The sequence below is a fragment of the Anguilla rostrata genome, chromosome 12 (assembly GCF_018555375.3).
Source record: "Anguilla rostrata isolate EN2019 chromosome 12, ASM1855537v3, whole genome shotgun sequence".
NCBI lineage: Eukaryota > Metazoa > Chordata > Actinopteri > Anguilliformes > Anguillidae > Anguilla > Anguilla rostrata.
In genome coordinates, this window is record NC_057944.1 from 26077641 (window position 1) to 26102179 (window position 24539).

Consider the following 24539-nt stretch of genomic DNA (forward strand, 5'->3'; position numbering starts at 1 on the left):
ACCTTCCTTATCGAATGTATACGTTTCATCTCGGCAGCGCTCCCTTTTGCCTCTTTCCCCCCTCAGATATAGGTAGTTGGTAAACTTTAAATTAGCCTACTTATTTAGAGAAATGTTAAGCTCTTACTATTTAAGTGTTACGTTTTTTTATTCAGGGATGTCTAGAAATCTGATAGGTAAAGAAATAACCATAGCATGTTTTCTGATTCATTTAAGTACGACTGAAATGTACACGCGAAAAAAAAAATAGAGTTACAAATCCATACAGTACCAACACTCACTGATAAAAGTTTCCAAAGATTAGAAGTATGACAGTGCACCGGTCGATATGAAATATTGCATTTACTCTAGTTGTACATTCACATGTTTATACAAACAGCGTAGCAGGACTTCATTTACAGTTATTCTTTTCCGTGTTCAGCGTTGTAAGTGTTCGTAAACAACCCCCGATGACGCCGGGTACCCGCGTAATTCTAAGACTTGTTTTCGTCTATTGTGTACAACATCCTAAAAACTGCCCTTGCTATAATTATTTATTTAACCAGTCAATCTTGTGTCTGATTGGTTCCAGTCTGTTTCTAGCTGCAGATAGCCAATGGCGTCACTTGGTTGTTTGTCGAACGCTCTGCAAATATATAAAGAGGGTCCGGAGAGAAATACTGGTGTATAAGAGCCAGTGACACTGGGTGTAGTATTCTGAATTTTTTTTTACTTAAATACTTTTTCTCAAGGAAAAATAATTTGTGAACAAAGAGCATGTCAGAAGGAGAGGAGGCATTTGATTCTGCGTAGGATTTCGGTGCCATTCAGGTATGACATGTCATACGCTATGTCACAAAAGGGATGCTTGAGAGGGAGTTTTGGTCAACATGACTTTAATACTTTGCATGGATAGCGCAGATCGAACCGCCGGTGCACTGCAGATGTATCGGAATATACATACCAGAGTGGTTGGTGTCAGTGGAACAACATTCGTTAGTAGCCTACATCCAGTACTCTTTCGGGTGCACAATTTGAACATCATAAGAAAACAAGTCAGCTACTAGTACAGTCTTATGTATTTCCAGTTCCGATCCTTTTTATTGTGTGACAATGACAATCGCAATGGGTTAAGAAAAAAAAAATCCCTGTGTTTCCATGTAATCCGTATTCTCAAACTGCATTGCAGTAAAATCTGAATCTGAGTTGCTGTATGAAGCGTTCTTTCGTTTAGTTAACCATTAGCTGAATGAGAAGAGCCCTGTCGTGTATGTTTCTCTTAAAAATGCTCAGATTAAAGCCCCGTTAAACTATTATTTGCTACGGCTACGGATCGAAAGTTATAACCGCTTTACAATGTGATGCCAGCCGATCAAACCACCAAGTATAACCTATAGTGATATTAAAGGGGAGTAAAACGGCCTGTAATACACAGATAATGTTATATAGTGTATGGATACAACACAGGGGATAACAGCTGTGCGTTGCTACTGAAATTGCGGTGCTGTTCTTTTATCTCGGATTATGTAGCGAAAAAAACCCGTTGTTTGTTATTGATGAGACCCAATGGGTGTTCGAGTGGCTGCATTAAAAAGACAGCGGAAGTAGAAAAACAGGATGCGCACATCGAGCGCTGGGTGTTTGTGTCGTTGCCTACCATTGTCAGCCGTAAATTATCTTTTAAATCTAAATTAGGCTATGGCTACAAGAACAGTACACATGTAACATGAGCATGTTGAGCTGCTGGTCAGATGAGCTTCGTGAGTGTGCAGTAGGGGGTGAGTGGGTGGGGGGCTGCCGACAGACGGAGGCGCACTGTAGGGGCTGGTGGTTTCAGTCCAGTTCAGACCAGTTTAGGGAGCCGTTCATTTCCCGCAGATACAGAAGTCTGTTATTGTTTGAGAGTTGATTCAACCCTTTAACAGAGAGCACAGTGTTAATCGTAGCAGAGCACTCGTGTTAAGGAGGACATTGTCTGAATAACAGTATTCAAACAGATATTATTCTGTATGCCAATATACAAGAGAAAGATGTTGTTTTGCAATGACAGGAAATGGCACAGGCAATGCAGTCACATCCTTAACCGTGACAGGCACAGCAATAATCATCCCCTTTTATTTTATCTTTTATTTGTGTACGAACGCCAAAATAAGACAGAATCTTATATTTCGGTACTCTAGATCTACTCGATAAACATTAAAAATATTGCATATTCCGAGCTAATGAAGCACACTAAGAATGAGGAAGGATGCCCATCCTTGTGCACACAGATAAAAAAAGGGGGGGGAAAAAAGGAACCAGATAAAATTGTTATTGCAGATTTCTCGCGCCACACCGGTTCGAACCGGCTGGATCCCAGCCTCACGTGCAGCTGCTCTGTGAAGTTTTTTCCTTTGTAACAATCACTTCCAATCCGTGCATACGGGGTGGAGCTGTGGCAGAAGAATGGGTGGAGTTTGTGACGGACATGCGCGTGGGTACTTTTTAGCAGTGGAGGTGAGGAAATTTTCCTCATGATAAATAATAAATAAAGATCGGCAGCAGTAAAACAACAACAACAACAAAAAAATAATAATACTGGGAGGTAATATTGATAGCATTAAACAAATGTAACAAATTGAAGTTTCGTCTTGTAATGTGTTTTGTAATATAGTGTGCAATAATAAAATAACCACGTATGGAGTATAGTCTTATGTCCCTCCACATTTTAACAACTAAAAAACATATTTAGATTAGTTTAATCAAAGATAATTTAAAAAAAAATCCTGCTGTGTCACATTGTTTTGACCCAGAAAAGTTTAAATACAAGAAGTGTACTGCAAGCTATCTTATCGCCTGTCCTCAAAATGTCTTCTGACAGTTTGGGATGGTGTTACATTACATTACATTACAGGCATTTACAACGTCTATCAGAGGCTTACAACTTACATAGCACTTTACATGGATCCATTTATACAGCTGGATAATACTGAGCAATGCAGGTTAAGTACCTTGCTCAAGTACACGGCAGTGTTTACACGGAATCAACTCGCCTTTGTTTACCTGTTCCTTCCCACTGTGCCACATCTTCTTTCACCTGGCATCCACTGCAGCTGCAAGTCCTGTGCCAGAGGGCTGCACTGCTGAAAGGCAGGTCAGATGTGCACAGGGAAGCCCTCCCCAAGTAAAATCTTCCCTCCTTGGCCAACTGTGTATTATCTAACAGGACTCTACCCCTATTGTTTTTGTATCTGTCAAGTGCAAAGCATTTCCCTGCCAAATCAGGAATTCTGCAGGTATGTGATTGCTGCATTTCAGGCTGAAAGTTCAACCAGCAGAAAGGGCTGATACCAGAACAGCTTTATATAGTGACTATAGCACACCTGAGCAAATATATATTTCAGTGCATTAAAGAATTGCAGCAGAGTTTCCTTACAAACATAATTGTAAAATTAATACTGAAATGTCATCTGAAAGATGTTTATTTTTCTTACAAAATTTGCTAAATTATAATGGCTTCCTATGCAGAGATTTTACTACCACCAGGCTCTAGGGGCAGAAGACTTCTGAATACTTTAAAGGCATATTATGCAGGATTTCTTTTAGCTTGGCTGTGGTCATGTGTTTACAATCAAAGAAGTCTCCTCCTCTGTCTTCAACTCCAACCATTTGCCCCTGATTACCCAACCAAGTCACAGACACACAAATTCATAGGAAACTACCAGTGAATTTCTCCCATCAGTTACTCAGACCAGACATTAAATTGTTCAATCAGGACCACAAAGCGGACATACACTAATAATTTGAAAACTGGGCATTCCGGTCAAAACCTGGATGTCTGGTGACCCTAGCTGGATAACTGGTAACATTACTTACGGGTCCAACAGAAAGGAAGCCAACTCCATTTAATCCAAGATTAACTCTAGTTCTTGAGTCTTGAGTCGGCTTGTCTTTTTGCTTTGCTGTACCTGGGCCATTACAGCAGCTAGCTAGCAACAAACACTCCACTAAAATCTGATCTGAAACCACAGGCTCTTTAGCCACACCCACCCCAACACAGAAAAGAGCATCACAGCCAGAAACATCCCTAACGCATTTTCATTTAGAATAACAAATACAGGAAAAGGTGCAAGAATTTGGCAAAAGTGCATACATACTTTGAGAGATGGTCAGTACATCATAGATATGCGTTAGCATGATTATTTTATAATATTTTCAAATTAAAAATCCTGCATATAATGCCTTTAACTACTGACTGAAATTGACTCAGTATTCTTCATCACAGTTGGGCTAATGACTGAGTCAGAGAAAGGAAATGAAACCAGCTGTCTGGCACTTGTTTGTTGAGGTTTAGCACAAGATCAGCTGTTGTTCAATCTCTATCTACATTTTTGAAACCAGTTGCAACCAGGGTTTTACTTGTTTTGGTCATGTGAGAAAACCTGTGCTAATCCTCAGATACATATAGTCTTTTAGCTTCAGTTACAGTGGTCTCTACATTTGCTGCTACCTCCTAGAGGATTAAAAAAAATATTGGCCATATCTTTGGATTCCGGGGTCTAATTTTGCAAGGGTAAATGGGTACACTGTAAAAAAAAAATTTTTAAAGTCGATTTCACAGTAAAATATTGGCAACTGGGGTGCCAGAACTTTACCTTTTAAATAATGGTAACAGTATATTAAGAATACATATCTAACAGACTCTAAATGTATTATGGTGTTTCACTGTAAATAATGTATATCATATCTTCACTATTTGACTTTAACCATAAAAATTCACTACAATACCCAGAATGAAAGAGCATAAATTGTTACAATCAATTAATATAGACTCTACATACCAATATACCATAATCAAAATTCAAATAACCAATGTTTGCATATACTCAGAGTCCTATTGGATAATAATGGCTGAGGACGGAAGACTTGGCGGAAGAGTATCTTGAGCAGCAAGATAAAGCTAAATGTACACACGTACACACACTTGCATACACACAGAGATGGAACAATACAGAGTACATTTAGCAACAGTCATTGACAAGCCTAAAGAGCTGTGTGAATGAATCCAGAATGTGGCAGGCTGGTTATATTGGACAATACTATTTTACAAAAGATTTTTAAAAGATTAGCTCTCTGCTAACAGCAGAACAGAGATACATAAAATGTGTAGTTCATTTATGAACAAATTTCCAAATCAGACCTGTGCTTCTTTTTTATCCACAGTTACTGGGACTTTCCCTGGAGCCTTGTGGGGCACCAGCCTCCGAACGCACCCCTATTTTTCTCACTTGAACCCACACCATGGCTCCCTCCCTGGCCACCTCCTTCTCCCGCCGCTGGTGGATGGCGGTGACTGCGGTGATTGAGAACCTGCTGTTTTCCGCCGTGCTGCTGGGATGGGGCTCCTTGCTCATCATGCTGAAGTCAGAGGGATTCTACTCCTACCTCTGCGTTGAGTCTGGTAAGCACAGAGCACAGAGCTCTACCAGGGCTTTGAGTCCTTCAAGCACAGAGCACAGAGCTCTTACTGTGCATCGAGTATGGTAAGCACAGAGCACAGAGCTCTACCTGGGCTTTGAGTCCTGCAAGCACCGAGCACAGAGCTCTACCTGTGCATCAGGTCCACTAAGCACGGTGCACAGAGCTCTACCTATGCATCAGGTCCACTAAGCACAGTGCACAGAGCTCTTACTGTGCATCGAGTATGGTAAGCACAGAACATAGAACTCTACCCATGCACTGAGTCTGGTAAGCAACATGGATTGTAAGTGTAAACAAGCATAGGTGTAATGTAACGTGACATGTTACACTTGTACATGTGCACTTATACAGTAGTGTGGAAAGGTTATAGAAATAAAAATAAACCAGCTAGGACATCACTCTCTCATGTGCACAGCAACAGTTGCTGAAATGTATACATTTGTTATGTAGCAAATTATTGTTTGTAGGGGTTAAAAAGCACAAGAAGAACTACCAAGTAACCTACTTCCTCATGTCTACAAATGAATATACATTTGTCCTTTGATTTCTTTTTAATATGTTGTTTGTTTGTATATGAAACATGCACAGTATGATTCTGTTATATCCACAGATATAATATATTATTCAATGGCTTTATTAAGCTAATTATACTTTTAAAATTATTATGAATAAAATTGCAACATTTCCATTTAAATTAATTAATTGAGGCCATACATTTCCTATGGGAATATTTCACGTAAATGGACTCCGTTATGACCCTTTAAGTAGCCAATTCGGACATTAATAATAATTGCATGGCCACCACCTTAGCTGTGTTTAAAAGCTTTTTAACACACTGAAAACTAATAAGCGAAATATACCAAAATATATGTAATATGGTGATAGCAATTCAACAGCCTGTAAGTATACATAAAATATCACTTGTAAAAAGGAGAAATTTGAGGACACAAATGTTTTTTACAGTAGCAATCAAGCTGGTGCTTTTTGCTCCTTTGTCAGAGCAGGACTCCCCTGGAAGCGCTACTAAGCAAACACACATTTTAGATTCAAGGAAGTTAAACCAAAGACGGCCTCCATTGCTGTGGTCAGGAGTTACGTTTCACTGTGCACTTCTTTCTGAGAGAGGCAGGGACTTAGTTAGAGTTTTAGGGCCATAGGTAAACAAAATTACCCTGAAAACCTTTTACACTAAACTTTACCCTGAGCTTCTAAAAACAATTTCAGATATATACCCTGAACTGGCAACCCTGGTAGTCAAGAACCTCTGCATACCAAACTAATCAAGCCAAATTTATGTGCAGGCGAGAGAAAACATGGTCATGTGCCTCAGACACAAGCAGAACACAGATTTAAACCAGGTGTGGCGTTCTTCTAATGTTTTAACTGCTGTGAGAATCATACCCTCATTCAGTGAAAATCATGTGACTGCAATTACAGGTCATGTATTAAACAGTGTTTCGATGGCAAGAAAGCACAGTTGCATATTTTTAATTTATCTGAATTTTTCATATAAATCATATTTTTATGAATTCTTTGAATAGTCTATGTTTATATTTAAGCGTTGCTTTTGGAAAGCATTCATAGTCCTTTTCCATAATATTTTCAATTGGATGTATCTTTAATTGTTTAGCTCACCTCATAAATTAAACTGAGAGGCAATGGATTGCATGACTGTTCTAATCAGACATGAAATAGAGAAATGTGTTGGTGGCAGGATTGTCGAATGAATGATGCTCACAGCTGACGGTTTGATGATCCAATGACCTGTTGAGTCCCTGGTATAGTCTGTTTGATCTTGGCAAGTAGAAACTTTGCTATCGATGCATCATGGTAGAATAGTTGGAGCCTATTGACTGTTATATTTGATTAGAATATTAGGAAAGGGAGACACCACAGTCTCTCAGCTCCCTTTGGACCCACCCCTACCCCTGCCGCAATGTTGAAAGTTTGTTATTTATGAACTTTGCTGACACTCAGAAAGAGAAGAGAAGCAAACAAGACCTTCCAGGAGTTGTTTATGTTCTTCTAGAGTGATCCCCTGGTCTGGGGGTACAGACACTGACCCTGGTTATTTATGCAGCGTGTCTGTCACAGGCTGTTCATCTAACCTTTCTCTGTGACCCTCTCACCCAGAAACTCAAGGCTCACGTAGGAAGGAGCGGGGGGGGGGGAGCCCTCGTTTAACGCAAGACAAATATTTTCGAACTGATTGGCATGTTTCCCAAAAAAGGGCTTCCAAGTGTTTTGAAGGTCAGATTCCAAATGTTTCAGACGGTAGAGCTGCGCACATGTGCCTCATTTTCCTCTGACTCAGCTCAGCCGTTGCCTTTAAAAGGGGTTCCCATGACTACCTGTTTCAAGTCATTTTCCTCATTTAATTATCAAACAATTTTCTTAGCGGTCAATACGAATAAGGGTAGCAATTGCTAATTTTATTTTATGATGTCATTATTGCTCTGTACATCACAAACTTGAGCAGCATTAAACTGGTTATGGCAGTCCTCTCTGCTCTCCACTCTCCGTCTAAATTCAGGGGATGTTGATGATGTAGCTTATTGTCAGACTGGTCAGATATGTCCTCTAAACTGGATAAACTACCCATATTTTGGGAGGAAAATTGCTGATCCAAAAAATTATATGGCAGGGGCTGGTGTAGACAACGTTTCAAAATGGAAAATAAATAGCTATAAATAGGGTCAACCGTCAAATGTTTTCTACAGCCGGTTGGTAGGTAAGCTAACACATCTTGGCTTGAAGTGAGCTTTCCAGAAAATGTGTTGTGATGTATGTTTGTTTTCCATTGATAGAATGGAATGAACATTGCAATCTCCAGAAAGAATATGTTTAAATAAATCTTAAATAGCCTTTTTTTTGCGCCTGGTTAACTATCAATAACTGGGGCTGTTTGTGACTAATTTCCAGAGAACATAACCCCTTCCCTTAATTATGTCAATCGTAGAACATACATAGGAACTGGAGAGGGTAGGAAGGGCCAGGTAGTGAAGCCTTGGATCTACTGCACTTGTTGAGGGCAAAAGAGCTTGCTGCCCATTGAATTCAATGTAGACAACCAAGGTGATTTAACTACCAAAGAAAACTTCATCGGTCAATTTTTTTAGTTTTATGTGCCAATGTTCGTGAAATAATGGCTGATTTGGTCTTGAAAATTTTAAAAATTGATTTATTTCTACAATCTGCTTTTCATATGAAACGTAACGGATTGTTAATAGTTTCAGAGTACCACCGGGGAAGTTTTATTTTGCCTTCAAAAGTCTGATATTCCCCATTCAGTTTAATGGGAGCTCCAGTGTTTCACCTTGAACACGCGCAGAACAGGCTTACTTGCGGGACTTCACAAGCTTAGGTTAGCTGAAGGCGTGTCTTCCTGTCTAGTTAAATATGCATGACTATGGTGTCAGTATCTCAGTGTGAGACTCAAACCACTCCCCTTAATTGTGTCAGTGATTCAGTGTGAGACTCAAACACCTCCCCTTAATTGTGTCAGTGGCTCAGTATGAGACTCAAACCCCTCCCCTGAATTGTGTCAGTGACTCAGTGTGAGACTCAAACACCTACCCTTAATTGTGTCAGTGTCTCAGTGACTGAGGCCCTTGTTGGTCCTGTCCCTGCAGGGAATGTGTCAGTGCTGAACCACAGCCAGTCTGCCTCTATGGCAGAAGGGGAGGGCCACTCAGCACAGGAGGAGGAGGAGCACCTGAGAATGAACGGCTGGCTCATCTGCAAGGATCAGGATGAAATGCTGAACCTGGCCTTCACTGTTGGGTCCTTCCTGTTGAGTGCCATCACTCTCCCCCTGGGCATTGTCATGGACAAATATGGGCCACGCAAACTCCGGCTGCTGGGCAGGTGAGGAGGCCCCGGTTAATTATGAAGATGTTTTCACTTAATAAGAGTTCTGTTAAACTCAAATAACACTGACATATGGAGCAATTTATGTTTTAGATTTGATTTCAAAATGCAAACATCAGCTAATTATTGAAGCTACAAACCTGTCATGACAAATTTGAGAAAGAATAGCCCAAGGATAAGTGTGATGAACAGTATTTAGTATTTATCTTAACGCAAGCCATGTGTGGCACAGCACCACATTGAAAGCCGTGTGTGATGACAGGCCTTGACACTGTGAAAAGTCTTCAGGTCACATAAAAGCTGTTGATTTTCACTCCTTTTTCAGTTCTCACAGTGGCTTGAAAAACAGTTTTTGTGAGTGCAGAAATTATACACAGGTTTTAAACTGACAGATGCCATTTTGTCTAATTTCAGTGGAAGCTTTGCTCTCTCCTGCCTGCTGATTGCCTATGGATCCAGTAACCCCAATGGTACATATCCTTATCCTTCCCCCTCTCTGCAGCACCTTTCACCTGCTTTGTGTATTGTGTATCTGTATGCATTTCTGCGTTGTGAATGATTCTTTCTTTCTTTCTTTCTTTCCTACTGTTTTCTAACTGTTTTCCCATCCCATACAGAGCTGTCAGTCCTGATCTTCATTGCTCTTGCACTGAATGGTTTTGGAGGAATGTGCATGACCTTCACATCTCTGACGGTAAGTGTGTGTGTGTGTGTATGTGAGTGTGTGTGTATGCGTGTACTGTGTGCATACTGGCAGTGTGTGCGTGTGTGTATGTGTTTGTGTATATATGCAAAATTATAGACTACATTACAGTCACTTAGCAGGTGCTCTTATCCTGAGTGACTGACAAATGTGGAGAACACCAGCATTTTAGTCTCAGGAACACAAAGGTGTGATATCACCGGGTAGGAAAGAAAGCCCATTCATAATCAGTAAGCATAGAATTAACTTAACAAACCAACAATTAGCATTGTAAACAAAATACATACCGCTATACAACTAACCGCTCTTTACACAATGGTAACTATGATGTCATTATCTCCAAAGGATAGAAAGAACATACACTACATGGCCAAAAGCATGTAGATACCTGACATCCAACATCTCATTCAAAATTATGGGCATTAATATGGAGTTGGTCCACCTTTTGCTGCTTTAACAACCTCCACTCTTTTAGGAAGGCTTTATACTAGATGTTAGAGCATTGCTGCAAGGATTTGCTTCCATTCAGCCAGAAGAGAATTACTGAGGTCAGGCACTGATTGGGCGATTAGGCCTGGTTTGCAGTTGGCCTTCCAATTGATCCCAAAGGTGTTGGATGGGGTTGAGGTCAGAGCTCATTCAAGTCCTTCCTCAACCTTCTCGACAAAACCATTTCTCTATGAATCTCACTGTGTGCCGGGGGGAATTGTCATGCTTAAACAGGAAAGGGCTTTCCCCAAGCTTTTGGGGAAGAAAAGAATCGTCTAGAATGTGATTGTATGCTGTAGCATTAAGATTTGCCTTCACTGGAACTAATGGGGCAAGCCCAAACCATGATAAACAGCCCCAGACCAGATAGTTTTGGTCAGGCAGTGTAGCTAAGCAGATTCAGCAGAGCTATGGTGCAATCTGAAAAGCTTGGTCTTCAGTTTGTGTTGGAAGATCAGCAGGATTTCTGCTGTTTCTGTTGTCCTGACTGCAGTGGGAAGCTCATTTCACCACAGAGGGACCAGAGCCTGTTGAGCAGTGCAGAGAGCTGAATCAGGATAGGGCTGAACTGTATGGTAAACAGATAGCAGAGTGTGTGTGTAGTGGCAGCTTCCTCCCTATAAATGACTCATGCAGTTGGGTCTGCCATGTGATGTCTGTGTGGCTGAGGACAGAAGAAGGGAAACTACCATGGCGATGATGAAAGACAGGCTTCTAATTCTGCATACTCCCTGGGGGTCTATCTAACCCAATACTGCAGCTAATTCTGTATCAAGCAGGGACTGGGCTAATAACACTGGAAATATTGTGAAGTGAAGTTTAAAGTGGTAAATGTGTTTGGGGTGTGTTTTCTGGTGCTAAATGTCTTTGGAGTGCAGTTTAAGGTTGTGTGAACTGTGGTTATCTATGGATATTTATATTGGAGCAGTACTAATGTAAAAATTCTAATATTTTGAAGTCAGATGAAAGTTTCCCAATTATACTTTGATACTCAGTTTGTAAAAATGATAATCCATTGCATTTCCAATGTATTAAAAATAGCTACCCTAGAATTGGTAAGCTTTTAATTCAACAAAATATACACTGGCTGGCACCAGTCAGCTAAATTGGGCAACATTGATTAGCAGATTGAACCTCCCCTTACAGAGTGTTAGAAAGAGGAGTATGCTACTTCCCCAGCTAGTAATGTTTATTGAGGAAGGTAATACTAGGCTTACTTGTTATAATGTGTAGTTCGATAGCAAGATAAGTAATATTGGTACAAGCACTATATGGTAAATTGCCTCATATTTGCAATACCTTTCTTTCACAGCACCAAATAGATTGAGACTTATAGTATCAGCATAAACATTGAAAAAGGGACTTTAGAGTCCCTTGAGTTCAACAAAAATGAATTGGTTTACGTATTTCAAATATTCCTCGGCCAGAGCATTGAGAAAAACAGTGAACAAACAGATAAGTCACTTGGGGGTGTAGGACAGTAAACGAATGATCATAGACATGTGTGAAGCAAAAAACAGTAACTGGGTAACTGTGGATAGCCTGGTAATCAATTCACCAGTTCAAAGCAAGTAAACACCAAGTGAGAAATTCATTGACACTGTTTAGCCAGATATGTGGTAACTTGGACTTTACACTCCATTTGGTAAATCTATATAACTTCACTGACACTATGTTATCTATTAGTAAGCAGTTTTACTGCCAGTGTTCATCCTCATGATGCAAATGCCATTGATAAACCAAGATCAATTCACAGTCTGTGTCATCAGTGCGGCCTGTGGCCAGCAAACACATCATTTGTACTGTATCTCATTGCTCACCAGCGACCCCCACTGGTCAAACTGTCACGCAGTCTGCACATAGACATGTTTGTGCAAGCTGAGCTTGTGGGCCGTGGTGTGAAAATAGGTGGTAGCTTCATGTGCTGTGTTTAGGAGGAGAGCACACACTCATCTGTGCTCTCCTTAACTGATAAGTGAAGAAAGGTGGAACAGCGTTCACCTGCTGAAGAGCATTAGTCCCTGGTGCAGCAGTCAGGTTCTGTTGTAGACGTTAGGTGTTGTTACTGAAAAGAATTTCTGTTTTTTTTCCCCAGCTGCCAAATATGTTTGGTGACCTCAGATCGACTTTCATCGCCCTCATGATTGGCTCCTACGCCTCCTCCGCTGTCACCTTTCCAGGGATTAAGGTAGGGAACAGCCGTACCACTTCTGTGTCCTGCCCCATGTTCCTCCTGTAATTACATGCAGTACAGGCCATTAAACCATGTCTGGTGCTGTCTCACTAGAGAACTTCAGTTTCCAAATGTTCTGTGCCTGGCTTAAGAGAAATGGACATCGAACATATTAGAATAAAAACAGATACCTCTACAAATACAATAACCTGCCCAGTGTTTTTTATTTAATTAACAGTGCTCATGTTAAATATAGGACATCTCCTCCAAACATCAGAGGTGGGAAATCCAAGTTCAGAAAGTAAACGTCCTGCCCAGTATTTTCTTCCAAAAATCTGGATTTGCTAATTGGCACAGTTCTTCAGCCAGGAAATAAAACTAATTAGTGAAATCAAAGGTGGAAGAAACACATGGAAGGACTTTTACTTCCAAATCCCTGGACTTTCCACCTCTGCCACACATGCATTAATGTGCCTGCAAAACACTGTGGATACACCCACCAGTCATCTTTCAAGCACTGAGCTGGATAAGAGCACACTGAGGTTTCATGCCATAACCTAACATCCCAAAATAAAGAACTGTAAAACACTGTTTACTTACACTCCCTTGGGTCTGTAGTGTCTGGCCATGTGATACATTTACAAATAACACAAACATGAGCATTAGGATAATAAACTAGAAGAACTTCTCTGGTCCTGGATTCTCTCTCCTGTTTAGCTGGGATTGACTGCTTAATGATATCTATGCTGAGATCGAGAGCTGGTGATGGGCGTGGTGGTTGACAGTGTGTGTGTCGCCTCCCTCAGGTGGTGTATGATCTTGGTATAACTTTCATCACCATCCTAATGGTGTGGGCTGGCTGTGCCGGCCTCGTTTTCATCAACTGCTTCTGCAACTGGCCTTTGGAACCCTTTCCCGGACCAGAGGACATGGACTACACGTGAGTGAGACACACAAGAACAAGAACACGAGGACAAATAAGAACGTGCAGTAAGGAGATGTAATGAGGAGACAAGAGCATCATCTAGGCTCATCATTTACCTACAAACTGACGTTTGGACACACATGCACACAATAACATTCATAAGCAGCTGTAGATGCATTTCCTGAATATTTCTGCTTCTGTTCTGTGTGGACTAAATGCCTGGAAGTGCTTTGGGCAGATGTGATAAGTGTCAGTTTGTCAGTGAGCGAAGTATCAGTGGGCAGTGGGTTTTGTGCCAGTGAGCACAATACTTGAGTCACAGTGACTCACAACAGTTTGGAGGGTGCAGTTGGTGGGATGCAGCACCGTTGCTCTCTCTCACAAATGTCTGCGCTGCTGTCAGTCTCTCAGTAAATGTCTGTATTGCTTTTCTTTGTCAGAGTGAAGGTCAAGTTCAGCTGGCTGGGCTTTGATCACAAGATTACAGGAAAGCAGTTCTACCGGCAGGTGACCACCGTGGGGCGCCGCCTGAGCGTGGGAAACTCCATCAAGCACAACCCCAAAGAGCTGGCTGCTCAGGAGGGCAACAAGCTCTGCCTCTCTACCGTCGACCTGGAGGTCAAGTGCCAGCCTCAGGACCAATGTAAGACTACAATCTACAGCCATGTTTTGTGTCTAAATTTTAAAGGTCTGTGCTGGCTTTAATTACGTGGCGTGGTCCATGATGTATGTTCTCTTTCTGTTAATTGTAATATGCCTGTAGAATGAAAGATGCATTACACAGTCGCCGTGCTGAAAGAAGGTACAGGAAGCAGCTACATTTGCACACAGTCAGTACAGTAAAATACACCTGGGGTCCCTGGCTGTGGTCCTGGAGAACGGCAGGGTCGGCAGGGCTTCCCAAACCTGGTCCTGGAGAGCCACTGGTTTTCATTGTTACTTTGGCACTCATTGACCAAATAAGCAGTTCATCCTAGTTAATGTGGCACAACTAGTTTTTTCGGTCTAAACTGGCAGCTGATTTTGAGTTGAATACAAAAGCCTGCAAACCCTGCAGCTCTCCAGGACTGGGGCTGCAGTCCCTGGATATGGAGCATTAGCGATAGCAGTAATAGCGTGTTAATGTTGGGTTCTGACTGCTTATTTGGGTGAGGGCACCAGGGAGCCAGACTTCACGAAGCTGAAGCCAATGTGTACACTTCTGCCCTTTGCCTGCACTAACCCAGATATGTAGAGTGCAATTAGGAAATGGGTCTTGAGAGGGTCCCCTCTTCCCCTCTGACAGGCTGCATCCCAGCAGGGATTCCTGAGAGAGCCTTTTGTACCAATCAGACCATGCAATTGAATCAGACGGCCTTCTTAGAAACCTTAAAATATTTCATTGGGTCTGGGGCCAGCACTGGAGGGGGGAGGCAGAGGCCAGGTAACAGCTGGGGGTAGGAGGGGGTGATTACCACAATGGGCTGACAGTTTTGGAATGCTGAGGGATGGAGGTGGATTTACCTTACCACCTTGTCTCTCTGTATGCCACTGCCTGATTTGTTTAGCTCTTTGAGGGGTGTGATTTTTCAGGCATCCAACAGGCCCCTTAGGGGGTGCTTTAGGGTAAGCGGGGACAGGTTAGAGGTCAAGATTCCAGGATGAGGCACTCAGACCCATTAGAGTCCTGCAACAGGATAATGGTCCTGCAAGTTACTGACACAGCAAGTTTACTATTCCTGTATGAGTGTGGAAAGAGAAAGTGTGAGATCACATGGTACCATTCAAACAGCTGTATACTGTATTTAATCTTGAACTTGAGTGAAGAATGTGCTTGTAAAAAGAACTGTAGTGCAGCTGGACGTTTTGACTGAACTTTATACAAAATGCACGATACATAGTCAATGTATCTTTTTTCTTTTTGTTCTTTTAAAAACAAAATGGCTCCCAGTGTGGGGTTGAACATCTAGAATTCCCACCCTAATTTAGAATGGGAAAATAATCTGCAACCACAGCTGCTTTCATGCACGAACCATGCCCCCTGCCAATTTGGGACATCTGCGGTTCTCCGAAACACTTGGTGTTGCCAGCCTGTTTCTTTTCACAGCGCAGACTGCAGTTAAGCTTGTATACACTGGAGTCAGAGGAAGATCTTTCATATACAGCTTATCATGCAACCCATGGGCGCCCGCCCGATCGATCAGTGAGAGTGGCCAGATAGTGATAAACAGAGACTCATAACCAACTGAACCCTCCCACACCCTGGCCGATATGCTGCAGGTGGCGTGGATCATATAAGGAGAGCACAGATTATATGACACCAGAGAGCTTCCCTCTGCCCTCCATGGCAATCAGACTCTGTTTACTTAGCTGCTTAATTAAAGTTGTATCATTAGGGTATGATGTCAGCTCAGCTGCTGTTCAGAGTGATTCAGACCTGGGCCTGCCCAATCCTGAGGCTGAACATGGCTGTAAAGTGAAAGAAATGTGATATAAACTCAAGGCTATATAACCGCTCTCCCTGCCTCTCTCCCTCTCTCTCTCCCTCTCTCGCTCCATCAGCCCCCTCGTTTATGCAGAGCATCTTCAGCCCCATATTCCTGCTGAGTCTGATCACCATGTGCATCACACAGCTGCGCCTCATCTTCTACATGGGAGCCATGAACAGCATCTTGGAGTCCCTGACAGATGGAGACCTGAACAAAGGTGTGTGTTTGTGTGTGTGTGTGTGTGTGTGTGTGTCAGTATGTCTGTGTGTGTGCCTTTGTATTTGGATGGTGTTTGGTGGTGTTTGGTCATATTTGGTGGTGTTTGGTAGAGTTCGTTGTGCATGACCCTTGTGCAGAGACTGGCAACGCTATGTGCTAGCTGTAGGTCCTTAACCCTCTGGATCTGCTCTTCTTCCTCTCTGTCCTTCTCTCTCTCTGCTTTCCTGTCCTATAACACATGCTGGCCTCTTGGTGCTTTTCAGTGGAGAGAATGAAAGAAGGTAAGACTGAAAGCTTGATCAGTTCAGCATTCTAACTCCAGCAGCCATTTCTCTCTGTTTAACACTCCAGCTCATTCATATAAAGCAAGTGCTGAGTATAAATATAAATACGCACCGTCACTGTGTGAAACAGTTTGCCAAGTCATGTCCTAGATGTAGAAACTGAGGTTGTTCAAATCCAGGTTCGACATAGTGCTGTATACTCCTTGGCTTGTAAGGAAATAGTAAGCTTAAATGGGCTGAATGGTCTGACCTCATTATTATTCATCCTTATATTCTTATATTCTGTATACATGATTGTGAGCCTTACATGTTTTCATACTCCGATTTCATTTTCATCCCATGCATTCATTCTGTCTACTCATTCCATCCCTTCACAATAAAGTGTTCAGTGTTAAATCAACACTTACAGAGCACTTATGGCCCCTATTGGACTCATATGTACTCTGGAAGACACTAACACTGTTTTGGGCTAGAAGAAAAATGCATTTTAAAGACCGAAGATCAAAAATAGAATTGTATTTCACTAACCTTTTTATTTACCCCATTGAGTGACCCCTCTTCCTCTCTCTCTTTCTCTCTCAGTGAGTCTCTACACCTCCATCTTTGGGGTGCTGCAGCTCCTCTGCCTGCTGACGGCCCCTGTGATTGGCTACATTATGGACTGGAAACTGAAGGACTGTGAGGATGGAGAGTCTGCTGGGGAGACAGCCAAGTGAGTGTCTCTGACGCACAAGCACTCCACCGTCCTCTCTGACCCAGTCTTCCTCTGCTTCATCTTTTCCTGTCACCTTCTGTTTTCAATCCCACCAGGAGCCAGGCACAGCCAAAACGGCGAAGCAGACTGATTCAGAAGATCACAAACTCCACAAGGGCCTTCCTGTTCACCAACCTGCTGCTGGTCGGCTTTGGGGTCACATGCCTGGTGCCAAACCTGCCCCTTCAGGTAAAACATTCTATACCTCTCCCTCCGGCCACGCCCATACTCCCTGACTGGTCTCAGCTCTGCACTTACACACAATCCATCGTACTACGGAGGAATATTTGAGCCGCACACCCACTGCTACATCAAACCCCTGCAGCACAATACTGTGCACTTATTATGTTGTAGGACTGCAAATCCTCGGTTACACAGTACTAGTTCGCCCCCTAGTGGCAGAACCTTGTTAATTACTTTTATGATCATAATGATCAACTCAGTTGAGATTTCTCCAGTTCATTGGGCAGTAATTGACTTATAGCACAGACAGGAGACTGCATGTGACTTCATGTGAATTTATAAAGATATGAGACTTTGTATTTATATGTGTTTATGTTTCTCTCCCATCCCAGATTTTTTCCTTTGTCCTGCACACGATCGTGAGAGGGTTCATCCACTCTGCCTGTGGAGGGCTGTATGCTGCTGTGTGAGTGTCAGCGGTCATTAATGCCTGGAAAGAGGAGCTCATTCTGAAATGGGAAATATGAATAAAAAAACTAAGAAAATATGCGTTTGTGCAGCAGAATAGGGTGCCACTAGTGTGACCTGCACACGCACAGTTAACCATTACCTGGGGTGGCAGTATAGCATAAACGTTAGGGAACTGGGTTTGTAACTCAAAGATGGCTGGTCTGATACACACTGCCATTTTATGCTTGAGGGAGGTAGTTAACCTGAATCTTATTAGTAAATCTCCAACTGCATACTGATAGATTGTGTATTACAGCAACACTAGGCTGTAAAGTGGTCACCTGGCAATTGGAGAGTTGCTGGTTTGATCCCTGGACACTCTGGGCAAAAAATAAGTGTTGAAGTGTCCTTGCTCAAGACACCTAACCCTTAATTGCTCCCGATGAGTTGGTTGGCACCTTGTAAGGCAGCCTTTTGCCACTGGTGTGTGAGCATGTGTGTGCGAATGAGAGGCATTAATTTGTGAGCACTTTGTGTAGCTTGGTGTCCATTTGCCATTTAAAGAATGTTACATGTGTAAGTTTCTCTGGTTAATCGCTGATCGCCCGTATTCGCCCCTCTTCTCCAGATACCCGTCCTCTCAGTTTGGCAGCCTGACTGGGATGCAGTCCCTCATCAGTGCCCTGTTCGCCCTCCTGCAGCAGCCTCTGTTCATGGCCATGATGGGACCTCTGAATAGAGACCCTCTCTGGGTAAGCACCTCCACGATCACCACACAGACATCTTTAAACATTTAGTGCGCACATCTCCGGTCCTGTTTTACCTCCTTTTCGGGATTTGACTATTTCCTCTTACCTGTGCTTCTGGAAACTCTATGCATTGCTGTTGTGTCTATCATTTATTTTTACATTTTACAATCATAAAACTGTCAAAGGTGATTATTTAATTTTGTCAGCTTCTATAATAATAATAATAATAATAATAATAACATCATTAATAAAGCCATAATGAATGCTTTTGCTATTAAGGTTATTATACAACATGTCTCCATTCTAGAGATGATTTGATTGGCTAGTTTGACCTTCCTGTGTCTCCATTCCATTTTTGATTGGCTGTTTTGACCGTGTCTCCGTCCTGCGCAGGTGAACGTGGGGCTCCTGGGGCTGAGTATGCTGGGGTTCTGCCTGCCGCTCTACCTGCTCTGCTACAGCCGCCGTCTCCACCGTGAGAAACGGGAGCGCGAGGAAGACGCCAAGAACTACGTCAAGGTCAACGGCAACGGAAAGAGCGAGGCCTTCGTGTAGAGAGGAAGACGGAGGGAGAGGAACGCACAAGGGGAGGCAAAGACTTTATTATCGCTCCTCCCCGGACTTGTGCTCTGCTCGTTCCACCAGACATTCCCAAAAAATGCACAGACACACGTGTCACGTCCCACAAACCCCTGCACCTCTCACAGACGTGCGCCGAGCAAGGCTCAGATGGTGATGGAAGCACACACCTTTTCACAGTCCCTAACACCACGGCACATACGTATATACACACTGTGAAGGATGCACACCACTCAAAAGGAAAAATTCACATTTCCTTGAAGCGCACATATAGAGGCATTTCGTTTGCACTGGGGAACCTGCTGCCCCTGTCACTGAGAAGGGCAGCAGCATCGGAACTGCGTGCAAGGACTGAAGGAAGGAGGGAGAAAAAGAGAGAACAGAAGAGAGGGAGTGGGAGTATGGGAGGGAGAGTATCTCAGACCTGGGCCTAGGGTTTTTGCAGCACTAAACAAGAATGTGTCCTAAACAAAGTGTTGTTGTGCCAAGCCCCCCCCCCCAAAAAAAAAAAAAAAAAAAACTTGAATTATGTGGCCCAGGAATAGTTGTGGCCCTAACTGCATAGAGTGTTTATGCCAGAACCAACTCTGGTGTACACCCTCAGTCATGTGACAAAACACTCCTCTCTGTTTTTCTTTCCTTGGTTTACCATTTCATGCCCAATTTTGCATCTCAGCAGAGAACTGAGGAGAACTAGAGTGTCTTCATGTCCTGAAAATCACAATAAGAACAAAATGAATGGCAGGCAAAGATTTTAACCTTGGGAAAAGAGAAGACACAAACACTATGACTCCACTTGCATAATATTATTATCTTTCTCGTCCAGCGTTTTCAGTTTTAACACCAGTATTCATCACTATTACAAAAGGAAAGGCCTGTACCCCCAGTGTAGGGGTACTTATTGTTTGCTCCCATTTATTTGAGAGCAAAGAGTTCATGAGTGGTGGAATCTATAATCCTTTCTTTCATATTGATTACAGTGTTTTTTTTTTACTTGCATTTATTCTCACCTTATATAGCCAGATTGTTGGAAGAGCTGTAGAAGCTGTATTGAATTATGCTTCAAAGTTTCACATTTTTATCCCTAAAATGGTGCTAAATGATAACACAAGTAGCAGTAATTTTTTTAACTGGGAGGAAAGGAATGACTTGCACGTTCCGTTGCAATGTTTTCATGAGGGACAGCAACAGGATGTGGACCTGTGTGTTTAAAGTCTTGGTGACACATTTGGAACAGAGTTCATTTTATTGGTAAATTCTACCTGGGCTGAACAGCCTTTGCTACCAGAGCAGGGACAGGCATTCACTTGGTGGAGGACACCACCTCTTGCACAGCCTATGGACTGATCTGGTAGTGGCTATGCCCCCATAAAGAACTACAGTGTCTCACCAGATGCACCAGCAGGACTTTTGGTGTACTGCATCACCATATTCAAGGCCTGAAATTAATCCATTCATTTGCCCTCCTTAACTTTGAATAATAAATTAAAGTAACAGCTACTTTTTCAGTTTCGCGTTTTGACAACGTGAATTCTCTGCTTGACAAAGCTGACAAATATATGTAAGTTTGGAGATGTGCAAAGTTTTAAAATGCGTATGTCAAATGGAAGGGCAATGGCCTTGTGATGAAATTGGTGTCAGTGTTCAGTGGCCCTAATCCTGCCTGTGCCCCCTCCCAGTCTACCTGTCGCTCCGAACTGGGGCTACTATTGCTTGCCATGTAATGTGTTATCCTATAGGATATCCAATATGTAATCCCATGCTCTTTACCTGCTCTTCCTCTCATTGAACCAAAGCCATGGCAGCTGCTTGTGATGGCATGGAATGGCTGGATAGCATGCTAGTTAGTGAGCAGGTGATGTTTTGATGGACGGATTTATTTAGCCTAGCTCTTTGTAAAACTGACTGATTTGCCATGTTTTTGCTGAGTTATGCTGATAGGCTGCTGGAACATTTCTGTCAATGAGAGCATGGCTTCACATAGCCTGAGAGAGGAACTTGTGAGAGGATACTCTTTGTGTGTGTGCGTGTGTGTGTGAGTGTGTGTGTGTGCGTGTGTAGGTGTGTGTGAGTGTGAGTGTGTGTGTGGGGGGGAGGGAGGAGAGGTTAGACTGAGAGATAGCAGTGTAGCAGTTCCTGGATACATAGGGGCCGTGTAGCATGTGCAGGCATTTATGCACAGTGCTCAAACTCTTCACCAGGAAAGACCGTCCAGACCATGGAGCGCCAGAGCATACCCTTTAAAGTTGATGCATGTAGTGCCATTGGTTAGGCATTCATTTAAAAAATACAAACACTGTCCTTATTTTATTATGACATTTGAGTATGTATGCATATGTCTTTGCATTATGATTCATTTAAATGTTTATTGGATCTAATGTCAGAGTTATGAAAGGAAGAATCCCAGAGGGTTACTCTGAGTCTGACCTAAAGTTCTGAGCAATAACTGGTTGTATGAGCCCTTGTGTCTGGGTGAACAGATTAGATTCTTTCTCGGTCACCAGCCACAGACATGTTGGGACCCGCTGTAATCTTGTGGGAAAATGTGGTTTTGCCTAGTGATACAGTAATGACAAAACAAAATTATTTTTGTGGCTGGTGTGTGCTGTACCAGACTGTGGTGAAGGGGTGGCCTGCATCTCATGCTGTACCATGGTGTGGGGATGATAAGGCTGGTATATGCAGTACCAGGGTGTGGGGATATGGCTGGTATATGCTGTTCCAGGGTGTGGGGATATGGCTGGTATATGCTGTTCCAGGGTGTGGGGATATGGCTGGTATATGCTGTACCAGGGAGGTTGGTAGACTACACCAGGGACAACCGGCAGCTCAGGCTCTGCATTACATGTAGTTTACAACTGTTTTGCATTGGTGATGTCAGTCTAGATTCACCCTGTTAAAGTGGAATATTGACTTCAAATATAAAGGGATTTTGTGTACTGAGGAAGTAAGACTTATCTGAAAGCTTCAAATCCTCTGAATTTCCTTCAGCAGAGAAGTATTAATTTCTTGATGCCCACCTTTGAATGTTACACAAAGTAACTCATTTTTAATCCATCAAATTAACTGCCATATGCTTGTATGCTTTTACAATGAATACTTGAATCACTATGTTCATAGATTTGTCTGCTTCATATATCTGGCAATATAACTACAAAAGCAGTATCGCACACCCTCGCCTATCATATTGCTTTAGTTTAAGTACAACGTTTATATTTTATATAGCCATGTTCATGTTATGTTCTGTGAGCCTATTAATATTTCCTTACATGTGTACACCTGAATTCTGGTGGGGAAACCTTTAGATTAGCAATGGAGTTAACACTTCAAAATAACGTTTTATGTCATTTTTTCAGTTTTGAGATTAGATTTTTACCAGAGATTAATAATCAATTAATGTCACTTGAGCTCATCTGAGTGGTATCTGTCTGAACTCATGGTGTGATGTTTTCATCCTCTTTTAACCTGCTACAGGCTGGTTTGTGTTTATACTCATTTGCAGAACGCCACCACGCCATTTCAAGTTATACTTAGCTAATGCAGGCTGGCCAATTAGCCAAGATAACAAGCAGTAATGTCTAACGGAGCCACTGGGAGTTGTTTAACAGCACACATGAGCAGAGCACCAGACTAATTGCCACGCAAAAACCGTCCCTCTCAGCCACAAATGTGCGTCAGCATACTCTGAATGGCAGACCAGCAGTATCTTCACTATTCCATGCCATGATCAGTGTTGTTCAACAACACCCTTTGCTTATAAATCATATAAAGTTTTCTGGCCTGCTTTGATAATATGATAAACTCTGATAATGTGTTGATCAAAGGATCCAAGCAGGCAATTAGCTATCATAACCAGAGCAGAAGAGGATGGAAAGCCACTGCATGTCTGTTTACTCTCTACGTACTCCCTCAAATGCCTCAGGGAGAGGGTATAGCCAATGTTATCATGTAAACTTGAAAATATTCTGTTTTTAATTTAATTTTGGACAGTTTTCCATCTGATGATACTCTGACAGTGATGGTGGTAATGTTGAGGTAGCGATTTTTCTATTATTTTTTATGAATATGTGTTTAGCTTTATTGTAAACATATATGCCCACTGTCACACTTTTATTTTGTTTTTTGATTCATTCATTCAGCATGTGACACTAGAAAAAGTATGAAAAGGTTAGCTGTCACGTTTGATATGACATCACCATCTGGCCACAAGAGTGGGGATACAAGACCTTTGTGTTTTTAAGCCAAATGCGTTATTCATGTCATACAGTATCAATAAATTTATTTAGATATGTCTTTGCATTCTTGCTCATAAATGTTTCTGATCATTTAAATTATGCCGTCTCAATAATGGAACATCACACTGTTCTAAGCTCCTTCAAAATTGCCACAGTTCACCTTCAGGACAGCCTTATAATATACAGTGGCCCAGTATAAAAGGCATGACTCAATCCCAAGTTCAAATAAAAATGGACACCTTTCAACTTAATGTCACGAGATGTGCAGTTTGCAAAATAATGGCTCTCATAACTTCTAAGATTTTTATAAATATGTTTACATTCAGGGTGGCCAGTTACTCTACATGTGAGATTGCAAAATAAATACTTTTAAAGCCGTGTAGCCTATAGCTATAACTACTGTGATTAAATTTACAAAACAGAATTGATTTCCCTACAAGTTATAAATACCATTTTGGATTATTTCCTGGTATTAATCACACGTTTAGGAACATATTAAACCCTAACGAATAGGTAGGATAGTGTAGTGCTGTACATGTGTTATATAAATAATGTTTATTTCTCAATTTTTTAAAACTGTCGTACATACACTGACTTGCCACCATGTCTACTACTATAGCAGTACTAGTACTAATTTAGTGATCATGATCATCTTCCAATCAGAGTCAGAAAAAGCCTCAAGGTTCTGCACTTTGAACTGATGCACTTGTTGTACGTCGCTCTAGATATGAGCGTCTGCTAAATGCCTATAATGTAATGTAATGTTCACTGACCCACGTGGAAATATATATTTTTTTATAGATTTCTGGGCTTCCCCAAGCCTGTTTGAATTGGACAAGCATCGCACAGCACGTAACATGAAAGTATCCTTTAAATAATATGCAATATTTAAAATAAAAAAAGTTTCATGATTTAATTTGAGAGGGCTGGCTGTCTTCCCTTGCCTTCGCTGAGCAGCATCCACTGTGGCTGTATTTTTTTTCCTGTACCGCCATCGTTTTGTTTCTCTGGTGAATACA

The 24539-nt window shown here is 42.0% G+C and overlaps 1 protein-coding gene across 2 annotated transcripts; it reads left to right on the plus strand.

Moving 5' to 3' along the window:
- The first annotated feature begins 626 nt into the window (after positions 1-626).
- LOC135236314 (large neutral amino acids transporter small subunit 4-like) lies at positions 627-23577 on the plus strand. 2 transcript variants are annotated; one of them, XM_064302589.1, is made up of 15 exons: positions 627-810; positions 5182-5419; positions 9072-9306; positions 9724-9779; positions 9927-10003; positions 12597-12689; positions 13481-13614; positions 14040-14242; positions 16141-16284; positions 16550-16567; positions 17153-17282; positions 17381-17513; positions 17900-17973; positions 18586-18709; positions 19100-23577. In XM_064302589.1, the coding sequence occupies exons 2-15, from the start codon at positions 5260-5262 to the stop codon at positions 19259-19261; spliced, it is 1743 nt and encodes a 580-aa protein (XP_064158659.1). In that variant the 5' UTR covers positions 627-810; positions 5182-5259; the 3' UTR covers positions 19262-23577. The 2 variants fall into 2 exon arrangements, with proteins under 2 accessions (XP_064158659.1, XP_064158660.1); XM_064302590.1 differs by lacking the exon at positions 16550-16567 and having other exon boundaries at positions 629-810.
- The last annotated feature ends 962 nt before the right edge of the window (positions 23578-24539 follow it).